The sequence below is a fragment of the Aricia agestis genome, chromosome 2, assembly GCF_905147365.1.
Source record: "Aricia agestis chromosome 2, ilAriAges1.1, whole genome shotgun sequence".
In the NCBI taxonomy this organism is placed as follows: domain Eukaryota; kingdom Metazoa; phylum Arthropoda; class Insecta; order Lepidoptera; family Lycaenidae; genus Aricia; species Aricia agestis.
This window is the reverse complement of record NC_056407.1, coordinates 789,122-802,285: the sequence shown is the minus strand read 5'-3', so window position 1 is coordinate 802,285 and position 13,164 is coordinate 789,122. Positions and strand designations below refer to the sequence as shown.

The window sequence follows — 13,164 nt, the reverse complement described above, 5'->3', positions numbered from 1 at the left end:
CGATCTAGCTAGGAATCATTTCTAGAAAATGTCATTTTCATCGGATACCAAGCAATATATATATACAAGAAGTAAGTAATTATTGTCTTTGATTGTACTTGGAATTGTTCAACTTTAGGGTATGTCGTATGCTGCAAGTTTCATCAAAATCGGTTCAGTAGTTTTTGAGATAGGGAATTTTAATTCTCTTTTGAAGTCGGTTTTATCTTTTTTAAATAATTTGTCTAGTCTTACCGACAAGACCCGCGCTACCGCATCGCGATCGCCGAGGCGGGGGAGGGGGATCGGGACCCCATCATCCTCCTGTACACCTGGCCCCAGATGGAGATCGATGCCGTGCTGAGAGATGGCACCACCAACGCCTATTCTATACTAGACTTTAGGTTTGTTAAAAATTAGTATTATAAAACATTTAGGCTGACCGCGTACACATTTTCCACATTCGATTTCCGAATTCGTTTTTCGTATTCGGAAAACCGAATTTCATGGAATTAGTCGAAAATACATTAACTGGATCTCATGTTAGCTTTTTTCCGAATGAAACGAATTTCGCTTCGAGTGCAGGGGCGTTTTCGCGTAAAATAAACGAACGTTTGTGCTAGTCTCACGGAATTTTAAATTGCAATTCCACATTAGGAAATCGAATACAGAAAACGTGTGTATGCGGCCAGCTTTACATGGTATTCTTGACTTTGTAATTCGTTCCAAAATCTAGTTTGTTTTCGTAATACTCGTTCGATGCACAATTTACGAGCATCATACCAACGCGCAACGTCGTGTGAAAGCGAAAGAGATGAGTAGCGATGAATCAATGGATGAATTTCTATCTGCTTCGCAATTATCGTGCTTTAGCTGTTGTACCTATAATAATTTAAGCCATTTTTATAAGAATTTATAAAAAGTCTACATTAGCTCTCAAAAGATATGTAACTGGGGATTTGGATATTTAGCCCTGTTCAGGGTCCATTTTTTTAGATGAGGAAGCGCTTTGCGCATCGCCGGGGAATTGGGGAGTGGGGACGTCGGCAGGAGTAAGTGGCACTCCGTGTAGGATCTACCAACTAAAACCCCAGGGTGGTCCACTCCCCGCTTAGGCATAGTTCCTCAACTCACCTCTGCCAGCCGTTGTCCGCATCACGCAGACTCATAAGCCTATGATGCTTATATATTAAGTCTATGCGCAGACTCATCACAGCGTATCTGATGCGTATCATATAATATTATAATTTATAATATGTATTAATATTATTCAACACATATTAAGCTTCCTTACAGCCCAGATGGCGAACTCCTGGCGTCGGTGGGCAAGGAGCCGGACTACAACCTCACGATCTGGAACTGGCGGCGGCACACGATCATGCTCCGCACCAGCGCCTTCACCTTCGACGTCCACACTGTCGTGTTTTCGCCCTACTGCCCAGGACAACTCACCACTGCTGGTAATTTGTTCAATAACCAGCTATTGCGGCTACATATTCAAGTAACCATCACTGTTGACTCCAATATTTTCTTTCCGGAAGATAAGTTCCATTTAAAAATTAGCCCTACGGAATTAAGAATTTCTATAAAGGGCATTATTTTACTCAAGGACGATAAGGAACAAAATATAGAGACTGGAGATCGTACTGTACGCTTAGTTTTGCCTTTGAGATAATAAGTTTGAATTCCAGGGGCGGCTCACATAAAGTTTTGGAAGATGGCTCGAACGTTCACCGGGCTGAAACTGCAGGGAGAACTCGGCAGGTTTGGTGGGACGGAGATATGCGACGTTGTCGGCGTTTACCCCATGCCTGATGAAAAGGTACAATTAAGTTTATTTTACATAAGATTAGAATCTACGCAACAACCAATGACGCGTAGGCCGTATCCATATATTAAATCAACGTATAGTAAGGTAATTGGTATAATTCAAGTTATAAAGAGATTGCACTGATGACATCAATTTTCTGATATAAAGTAAATTTTTAAAATGCAAACAACGTTCGTAGGTCCTGTCAGGATGCGAATGGGGGAACATCCTAGTATGGGAGGCGGGTCTTGTCAAAGTGGAGGTGACACGAAGAGGGAGAAAGAGTTGTCATGCAGCTCCTATTGTAAGTACTACTTTATAAGAGCTAAAAATGTTTCTGAATTTTGTCAGATAAGTAGGACTCGAAAAGTTTTAGTGCCCACCGATAAGCTGTTAATGCCTATTGCCCATTTTCTGATCAAAGGATCTCCAATTTAATTTCTGTTAATAATATATCGTTTCGGAACCTCCTTACTGCTTATGCCGTAGTTTCTGCGTTGGGAGCTTTTTAGGTTTGGTATGTGTACAGGTGCAGTTTATGCTGAGCGCGGCGGGCGACGAGGTGACGACGGTGGCGCGCGACGGGTGCGTGCGCGCGTGGTACTGGGACACGGTGGAGCAGGCCGACCCGCCCGAGGACGACCCCTACGTCGAGCTCAACCCCGTCGCCGACACCTGCGTATGACGTCACTGTTGCTCACTATCTCTATTCTTATCGTATAATTAAATTATGATAAAGTGCTTCTTTGCATACGGCGGAACCACCTGGACATGCACATTGCACAACACATGACCGCAGCACATTGCGTATGCGCATTTTATTTGTGACTAGCTGTTGTCCGCGACTTCGTCCGCGTTAGCATAGTAGATCACGTCCCAAGTATTATTAATTGTACAAAAATATTCAATGTACAGAATTGACTTTCCTACGATTATATTATATATATATAGATGTTCCGCGCGGCTTCGCTCGAGTAATTTAGGAATTTCACGCGACAGTACATTTATCCGCAAACAAAATTGCCTATGTCCCTTCACGTGCTCTATTCTTCATGTTTACCAAATAACATAAAAATTGCTCCTGTAGTTCTTAAGATAATAAGCAATTTCATATAATTTCCCCCGTTTTTTCCATATTTTCCTCTATTTCTTCGCTCCTATTAGTCTTAGCGTGATAAAATATAGCCTATAGCCTTTTTCGATAAAAGGGCTATCTTACACTGAAATAATTTTTCAAATCGGACCAGCAGTTCCTGAGATTAGCGCGTTCAAATAAGCCCTTTCAAATAATTTCAGCCCGTTTTTTGCATTTTCCTCTATTTCTTCGCTTCTATTAGTCTTAGCGTGATAAAATATAGCCTATAGCCTTCCTCGATAAATGGCCTATCTAACACTGAAAGAATTTTTCAAATCAGACTAGTAGTTCCTAAGATTAGCGCGTTCAAACAAACAAACAAACAAACTCTGCAGAATTATAATATTAGTATAGATTTCTGGAAACATGATGATAAAAACAATTTGTCATTACAATAAATGACATATTATTATTTATATCATCATGTTTGTTGGCGCTGCTGGATAAACTATGTCAAGTTATTTTTTTTTCTTGTTATTCAGGTTCCCGGCTGTCAGATAATGTGTTTGAAACATCAGAAGGACCATTTTTGGTACGCCCAAGTAAGTCAACTTTACCATAATCCCTAGAGAATCCTAAGCCTGTCCTTACAGACGAACGGCACTTGTCGACAGCACACATCAACTGCCGTTTGTCTGTAAAAAAGCCTAAGGTTTCAATGTTGTTAGTCGTAACTTGTTACCCATTATAATATAGTCTTAAAACGTCAGGCTGTCACAGAAAATTACTATGGAGAGAGGACAAATAAGTATTTAGTACCTGAAATATGTAACAAATACAATATATTAAGGGGTGAGGAAAAACTGTCACCAAAGCTTATTAAGAAAAAGTTAAAAGTCGAAGTGCTAAATGTTTGAGTCTGTCATCGGACATATCGTATAAATCATATAAATGTACTAGATGTCCCGCGCGGCTTCGCCCGCGTAAATTAGAAATTTTACAGAATCCGTAGGTACATTTTCCCATAAAAAATATTTCCCCCGTTTTTCCCACATTTTCCTGAGTTTCTTCTGTCGTATTAGTCTTAGAGTAATAATATAATATAACCTTCTCGATAAATGATGAGTCTTACTCGATAAATGATCTATCTAACACTGAGATAAGTTTTTAAATCGGACCTGTAGTTTCTGAGATTGACGCGTTCAAGCAAACATACTCTTCAGGTTTATAATATTAGGTAGATATAGATTTTTTTTAATTATCGCTTGACAAACTCGAGTCTCGATCTAAAAGACTATGAAATGGTATAATATGGTAGTGATGATGATGATGATGATGATGAAGAATGTAATTTGCATAGTAGCATATGCTTTCTGTTCTTAAAACAACGCCGAAACTCCCAAACTTGTATCTATAAAGAATCAGGAATTCTCTCAGCACCTTCCGAACCACGGTATACCAGGTATATCTCGGTGCAAAATCTTACTTGTTGGTAGCATATGCTTAGAATACTTCTCACGAAACCGAAGTCACCATATGTTTCCCTATAAGTTTTGAGGAGTTCCCTCGATTACTTATGGATCCTTCATCAGATCACCACTTTTCTGAATATAATACCAAATTGGGATGATACCCTATATACCAAAAGAAAAATTTTGAAAATCGGTTAACAAACGGCGGAGTAATCGTTGAATATAAGAAAACGAACATAACACCTCCCCCATTTTGAAAGTCGGTTAAAATTGTAGCCTATGTGTTATTTATTTAATATTTTAATCAGCACATGAATTGAATAACAAATTTTTTTTCAAATTAATCGTAGCACCATCTGTCAGGACAAACTAAAATTGAAATAGAATAATATTGAATGCGATGATAGCGCCGTCCGCCGGATCTAATGTAAAACATTCCAAAATCAACAACTCCTTATAAATAAGAAATTAATTGAAAAAACATTTTCAAGTAGACCAAACTGTAAATCTAAACCATTCTCGAATCTCCACGAACACACACAAAAAATTTCATCAAAATTGGTCCAGTCGTTTAGGAGGAGTTCAGTCACATACACACGCACACAAGAAATATATAAGTATATATTATATTATAAGATAGGTTAAGCTAAGTATAAAATATATATTCAATTTTTCTATTTTATTTTACTTGTATATTTACTATTTAGTTCTAAGTTACAATTTTTGTTTTGTTTCTTTTTGTGGTGGACACACAGGTGACGAGGGCCGCTTAGAACATTTAGAAAGTTTAAGTTGAAATCGCCACATGTACGTTTTTTACTAAACTTATGTATCCTATTGTATGTATTTTAGTAACAGATGTTAAACAATGCCCAAGAATTTTTGTTTGTGATGGATTTTAAAAAGCAGATGTTTGGTAATTGGCATATTGACTCAGTCCACTATAGTTTTAGTAAACAATGTATACAATAGAATAGTATAAAAAAAAAGGTTAATGAGCGTATCTCGCCGTTAAACTTTGGTTTGGCGAGATTTAAAATGTATTAGTTTTTAAGTTTTTGAAATGAATAAAAAAAAAAAGACAGAGCAGGTAAAGCTTGTCACACACAGAGCAGGTACATTACCTGCTCTCTGTGTGACAAGAGAGAGCCTCCTTGTAGAGAGTTCACTGTGAAAGTAGCAGCTCTGAAGGGCGAATTTTTTTTTCAATTTTGTATGGGGAAAGGCCCGAGCGTCACGAGTTTCCCCATACAAAAGTGAAAAAAATTTTTGGTCTTTCAGCGCTGCTACTTTCACAGTTCCTGACGATTTCTATAGAAAGATGTATCGAGATGTATCGTGCTATAATATACATCTTTACATTACCTGCTCTGTCTGTGACAACCTTAAACTCTGTTCAACATAGGCTATGAAACTTAGGCATGTTGCAAACTTTGAGATTTTACCAACTGATAGTTAACTTGTTCCACGTGGTAAGGACGGTAACGGCGGCATCTGGACGGTGGACCTGGAGCTAGACCGCGGCTTGGCGCAGCACACGCGCGTGGTAACGGCGCACGCGGGCGGCGCGGTGGCGCTGGCGGCGCTGCGCACGCGCCCGCTGCTGCTGAGCGCGGGGGCGGACGGCGCGCTGCTCGTGCACCACACGCGGGATCACGCGCTCCGGGCGAGGTGCTCCTTCGACGCGCCCGTCACGTGCCTGCTGTACCCGCCACTTGACGTGAGTTCATAGTGTAGAATGTTATAGACTAAGACGAAGATGCTGTCACTAGGTCTGGTGCCTTACTCCCGAAACTGATATCAACTTGATACGAGTCTGATTTCGATATCGTTTTTGATGTCATTGTAACGCGAAGGAATTCCGGAACAAAATCGTATCAAAATCGAGATGTTGCCATGGCGTCTTGTGACTTGTCAACGTTCTTATGGCAACGTTGTATTGTTATTTAAAATTATTAGAAGGTTACGAAAAATATGAAATACTAGCTGTTGCCCGCGACTTCGTCCGCGTCAACATAGTATAATAACAAAGATTGATAGTCCGCTAACAAATATGAAAAAAGTAAAATATAACCTCCTCCTTTTTGGAAGTCGGTTAAAAAGTAGCCTAAGTTACACCTTACTACATCAGGTATCTACCGAAAAAAGTCCCGGCAAAATAGCTCCAGCCGTTTCAGAGATTAGCCGGAACAAACAGACAGACAGACATACATATAGACAAAAAATGTTGTTTTGGTGTATGTACCTACATACATTCATATGCATGTAGTAAAAAACGGTTCTTTCAATATTACAGACACTCCAATTTTATTTATATGTATAGAAGATGTTACATAGATTAAGTATATTGTAATGTTTGTGTTTTTTCGTCATACCATAAAAATACATTTCTTTAGAAACTTTAGATGGATGTGCCCATTTTCTACTTTAGTGGGTTTAAAATGGTTATTCTCGTTAAGGAACATCTTGACATTAAACAAATATGTAAATTCTCTTTTGTAGTTACACTTAACATTGTCATAAGTAAGTATACATATTCTAGTATAAAATTTGTAATATTTGTATCCTTGCATGCCGACATCAAAAGTAAGTTTTTATTTGGAAAATAATTATCCGTCCGACGCACCTTACTTATTTATACGTGGGAGAGCCATGCTTCGGCACGAATGGGCCGGCTCGACCGGAGAAATACCACGTTCTCACAGAAAACCGGCGTGAAACAGTGCTTGCGCTGTGTTTCACCGAGTGAGTTTACCGGAGGCCCAATTCCCTTCCCTATCCTCCCGTATTCCCTTCCCTTCCCATTCCTACCCTCCCCTATTACCCTATTCCCTCTTAAAAGGCCGGCAACGCACCTGCAACTCTTTTGATGCTGCGAGTGTCCATGGGCGACGGAAGTTGCTTTCCATCAGGTGACCCGTATGCTCGTTTTCTTTCATAAAAAAAACCTAAGTATAAAATATAAATGTTGTTGAGATTCCTTGAAAAGGGTAATGTTTTGAGGGTGGAGTTTCTGGTGGTTTGGTTTGGTTCTTTGGTTGTTCTGATGGTTTAGTTTATGGTTAACACACGCGTGGTTGGTAGATTTAAAAGATGCAAAACTGGTTAAATTATTTATTCACTATTTACTACACGGGTTTCACTGGTCAATTATACTATGGTTTAACTATGGTAAATGGTAATGGTTACGAGCTGTCAAGGCAGCGACTCGGACGGCGGACCGATTGGTTGACAACTCGGCAACTACTCGACAACTGCGCTCGCAATATGCGAAGGCGATTATTATAATGTAAAAATGCTGATCTGTTCGATGTACCTCGAACATTCCTGGAAGATAATCCAGGAATCGTAAAAGGGTACATGCGGGCGAGCCAAGCTAAGCACGATACCAAACTTAAATGGGACCGTATAGCTGTAGAGCTCCTTTGGAGGTGCCATCAATCACATTAAAAAAAGCTTGCAGGCGAGCTATATTATTATGTTAAAATTCATTTTTGTTGATAATGAATTAATATTTATTATCAACAAAAATGAAACGACACCATACCAATCGATACCACAGTGACCCTAAAATGTTTACAATACCTAACTCGGCATCAATCGATCTCAATAGATGTCGATGCCTCTGTTGCTACCGTGAAATTTGACGTTTGTACACGATCTGAAAGTCGATTCTCAGACAATTTTGTTTGTCGCGAGCACCTAAGATTTCGATTTGGGGAATGTTTCGATGCTGATTAGTTCCAAAATGAGCCACAGCCCGATCGTGCGCTAGTATAGCTGTCAGGAATAGCAAAATCCATTGAGGTTGATTAGTTTCAAACCGATCCGCAGCACGATCGTGCGCTATTTTAGATGTCTAAAGTGTCAAAAACCGTTGAAATCGAAAATCGAAATCGATATCAGTTTCGGGAGTAAGGCCCCAGATGTGATTTAGAAGTAATAGAGCTTGTACTATTTGATGTGAGTAAAGGTTTAAGGAAGTGTTATTGGTATTTTCTTCACATAGTATTACACCTTTAACTTCTTACAGACGAACGACGATGAGTCGACGGCAGCGGTCGATAAGTTCGTCTGTAAGAGCGCTTACATTACTTCTTCTTCCTTTGATCATGATTCCTTGGTGCGCCTTACTTTAATGAATGCCATTATTTTTTTCGTTATATATTTCATTAATTGTTTTTTTTCGGAAAAAATAAGACTAAGGCGGTAACTAATCGTTTACAAGTTTTCATGTATCATCCCCTTCTTTGCCGACCGTTTCCTATAGATAAGACCATTGGAAATATCAAAAATCAAATGGTCCGTTATAAGAAAATTTCTAAGGTGTAAGATAAGATTTGCCGCGACAAATGGTGTGAGCCTGATCCTGATCGCCTCATAAATTATGTATCAACCGTTACAAAGGGTCGATATTATATTTCCAGTTACTTTTGGGATCGAGTCACGTTTAGGGAGTCTATACTTTATTGTCATGATGCCAGATATGGCTCCCAACTTTGTTGTGGCGAAAGTCGTTCATCGCGCGAAAACCGTAGTTTTGCGGAATAAAAACTATGCTGCGTCCTTCTCGTAGTTCTAAATATTATCTCCTTACCCTTAAAATTTGTATTTAAATTAATCCAGCCGTGATGTGTGTAAGGGTAATGAGGTAACAGACAAACTTTCGTATTTCCAATTTGGCATGGATGTTAATAGGACTAGCTGACAACTACTCATATACCTGATATAGATATGTACAAGAGTTTATGATTTAATTTTATGTGAAAATAATACTTAAATGATGAAAATGGCAAAAAAGCTCTGTAATACGTAAAACGAACGTTTTTTTCTTTCTTATGAAATAAGAGGGCAAACGAGCAAACGGGTCACCTGATGGAAAGCAACTTCCGTCGCCCATTGACACTCGCAGCATCAGAAGAGCAGCAGGTACGTTGCCGGCCTTTTAAGAGGGAATAGGGTAATAGGGGAGAGTAGGGAAGCAAATAGGAGAGGGTAGGGAAGGGAAAAGGGTAGGAGATTGGGGCTCCGGTAAACTCACTCACTCGGCAAAACACAGCGCAAGCGCTGTTTCACGCCGGTTTTCTGTGAGCCCGTGAGTCGAGTTTCTGTGAGTCGAGCCGGCCCATTCGTGACGAAGCATGGCTCTCCCACGTCAACAACGTGCTCTCCCACGTCACGTACGTTTCATAACAACATGTTTAATGACACGATGATCTAATGATCCCACCAGGTGGACCCAACATCCAGCATCATCCTTCTGGGCTTCGCGCACGGCGTGATGCGAACTCTACTCCTGAACCCCGACCGGCTGGAGGAGCGAGTGTCGCTGGTGGACATCGTGGCTGACTCCACGCTGTCGATACACAGCGAGGAGAGCCCTGATGACGTCATCAGCCTCATATCGGTGAGGTTTTTCAACTGAGCTGAGCTAAGGTGCGTCGCGAGCTACGCTACAACTACTGTGGAGTGCAGTCAGGCTAATGAAGAGATTTTATTGGTTCTCAAAAACATAATATTCCTCATAATATAACACAGATAGCATAGCTCCGGTAGAGAGGCATCCTTAAAATGGCTTTAGCGGAGCGCTTTTATCTCGAAAATCGAATACCAATAATGTGTTTAATTTTTACAAAAACTTTTTGTGTCATCTCATTTATCCCTGTTTATATTCATTCCATTTCATTTATATATGTTCTTACTATAAAGTAAGGACAGCGCTGACGAGAAACTAGCAACTTTTATGTTTCTTTATTTTTGTGAGTATCCATTAGCGCTGATCGCTAAGCATGCGATAACAAGGATTTTGCTGGATGCTTTTTAACTCCTTGCGAGAATAGCCCGGTACTTTAAGGAATCCATTGCGGAGTCGGTACTCGGTACATAACATTTCAATTGTTCAGTTCGTGAAGCCCCACTCGGCGGCGATCCGGCAGATCTGTATCAACGAGCCGCGAACGCTGCTGGTGACGAGCGGCGACGACGCCACCATATTCCTGTACGCCCTGCAGCAGGGAACACCCTTCACGCTGCACCCCCTGGGGTACATAGAGACACCGAGCAGTATACAGTTTATGACGTGGAAACCGGACGAGGTATATCTGAATGTTTTGGTCTCTTACCTCATTCCGAAAATGAAATTAGTCAGTACGTATGTTCGTGCCTACTTTATATAAAATGTGAAATTTCAATCGAATAGTTTTTTTATTGCAAAATCTGTTAATTTTACTGAAATCTAGACTAGTTGGTTAGGATTTGAAGCCACATCGTACGTACAAAATTATCGTATCACAATGTTAGTTACCGTACTCCTCCGAAACGGCTTTACTGATTTTCGCCAAATTTTATATGCAGATTCAGTAGGTCTGAGAATCTGCTACTGGCTACTTTTTATATTGCTAAGTGCATTTGTTGAATAAATAATAGTAAATTGTTACAACTCGAGATTGGCGGCGACCATTGTTTGTGCGACGGGATAGCGATGGACGTTGCTATGGTGACATACTTATTTAGTCACTTCAATAAAATAATATGGGCGAAATACTTTATATGGCAAAACAACATTTGCCGGGACAGCTAGTAGGTCTATAATATTGACAGTGTATGCAGGTTGTATGTTGTTTGCATGTGTGTGTTTGCTTTATTGAAGCTACTGAGTCAATTGTGATAACTGATGATGAATAAGGTGTCAATATGTTTCATATCCTCATTGTCCTTTGGTGACCTAACTATCCTTATCCCAGGATCGTATCCTCCTGCTGTGCGGCGCGGCGGGTCTGGTGCTGGAGGCGGAGTTGCCGCGCGTCCCGCCCCGCGACTACGACACACTCACCACGTACAAGCTCGACTTTGTAGCTACCATGCAGACCGTGTTGAAGAAACACTCGTAAGTCGTAGGATTTTACATATTCTTCCGATGTACGTTTTGCTTTTGAGAATGTCAAAGTTTGTGATGCAAAATCAAACTATTAAGGAATTAGGTTGGAATTAGGAATTAGGGAACAAATATTGATCTTAATCAATTTTAAGTATTGTTGACATCTGACAAGAGCCATATTAAATAGATAGTGGGGCTACTCCAGCTTGCTGCTCTTGCCACATATGCCAAAACTTACTTGTGGTGGCCTTTTAGCCTGTTAGAAATAAGATCAGTTGTATCTTTCACAAAGCAGACCAAAGCATATTTTTCAATATTAATCCATGGTTGTCAGTATCCGGAACCGGCCAGTCCCGACGGAGGAGGACCTGGCGAGTCTGGACGAGGAGGCGCTGAAGGCGCGCGAGGAGGCCGACGATGATGACGAGGAGTGGATCGGCGAGATACAGCTCGGTGAGACGTTGTTGTTCTCTCTCTTTCTTGTTGATAAATTTTTCACTGTCTAGAATAATAAATAAAAATAAATAAAATAAAAATCATTTATTTTCAGACCATTGATCCATAGTGCTAGTAACAATTTGACTTAAAAAACTATGTTAGTAGTACACTTATATAATTCACAATTTAATAAATAAAATTATAAAAATTAGAAAATTAAGTCTATGATTGACAGGTTCATTAAGAATAATGCCTACTCTGTGTTCGTTACAGATACATTGTTATTATCCAAGACCAATATTATAGAGATAACTCGCAGTTATGTTGTTTATAAATGATGTCAAATTAAAACTTTATCTACAAAATCTCCTAACCACGACCATACACCCTCGAGCGTGTATGCACGTGGGAAATGTAAATTAAGAAATTAAAAAAAACCCCGCCAAACAACTTTAAATAATATATTTTACTGACTTTAAGTTTAAATAATTCCTAAGTGTAAAGTGATATTTTAGTCCATAATTGTTGTCACGGTGTGTCGACTGTCGAGGGACCGCCAACAGTGTATTTTGTATCGCCATGTCACTGATTGTCTCAATTTGGTTCGCTGAAAACTGACCCTTAAACTATAATGTTATGGGAAATCAAACATCTACATTAGCGGTCCCCCGACACACCTTGACAACAATAGGCTACTTGACCTATATTCAATTTCATTGAACAAATATATATTTCTAGTAGAACTTGGCCTAGGAAACCGTATTTCAAGATTCAAAGATTCAAAGATTCAAAGACTTTATTAGCATCCAAGTATAGTATACAATATACAAACTCAGCACCTTGTACAGGCGGTTGCTTATAAAATAGTACTTAACAAGATATATTTTGGATTGTAATTTGTTAACTACTTACATAAGTAACATAATATTATGTATTGTTCGTTTCTTAATTTCATATAATATAAACAATTACAATAGTACATGAATGAAAGTACTTAATATATTTTATGAACATTATTCTTTAGACCATAATTAATCTTCTTTAGAAAAGAATTCTTCAAGCGAGTAGAAACATTTTTCACTTAGGTAGCTTTTTAATTTTCTCGTAAATGATAATAGTTTTGTTTCATTTTTAATTGCATCTGGGAGGTGATTAAATATTTTAACTGACATGTAGTATGGGCTTTCGTTTAGCATTTTAATTCTGGAGTATGGTAAATGTAGTCTGTTTTTGTGTCGTGTGTTAATGTCATGTGTATCTTTAACTTTAGTAAAGTAATCGAAATTTTTGAAAACAAATAAGCTAATATCTAGTATGTAAATGGATGTAAGTGTAAGTAATTTGTATTTAATGAAATATGGCCTGCAGCTGTCTCTATTTTTTATTTGTGCTATTATTCTTACGAATTTTTTTTGTAAGATAAAGAGTTCGTGGCTGTTTACGCTGTTCCCCCACAGTATGATCCCGTATCGCAGCCAGGAGTATGCATAAGCATAGTATGCTGTGAGAGAGG

At 39.2% G+C, this 13,164-nt stretch overlaps 1 protein-coding gene across 4 annotated transcripts in view; it reads left to right on the top strand.

The window, feature by feature from the left end:
* The window catches only part of LOC121739794 (cilia- and flagella-associated protein 44), a 50,179-nt gene that overhangs the window by 3,211 nt on the left and 33,804 nt on the right, over positions 1-13,164 (top strand). For all 4 annotated transcript variants that reach the window (XM_042132363.1, XM_042132361.1, XM_042132362.1 and 1 more), the window contains exons 4-14: positions 229-383; positions 1,276-1,439; positions 1,671-1,801; positions 1,989-2,093; positions 2,319-2,468; positions 3,407-3,466; positions 5,814-6,056; positions 9,570-9,743; positions 10,240-10,431; positions 11,080-11,222; positions 11,548-11,666. In XM_042132363.1, the coding sequence (XP_041988297.1) occupies positions 229-383; positions 1,276-1,439; positions 1,671-1,801; positions 1,989-2,093; positions 2,319-2,468; positions 3,407-3,466; positions 5,814-6,056; positions 9,570-9,743; positions 10,240-10,431; positions 11,080-11,222; positions 11,548-11,666 (1,636 nt within the window). The remainder of the gene's footprint in view (positions 1-228; positions 384-1,275; positions 1,440-1,670; positions 1,802-1,988; positions 2,094-2,318; positions 2,469-3,406; positions 3,467-5,813; positions 6,057-9,569; positions 9,744-10,239; positions 10,432-11,079; positions 11,223-11,547; positions 11,667-13,164) is intronic.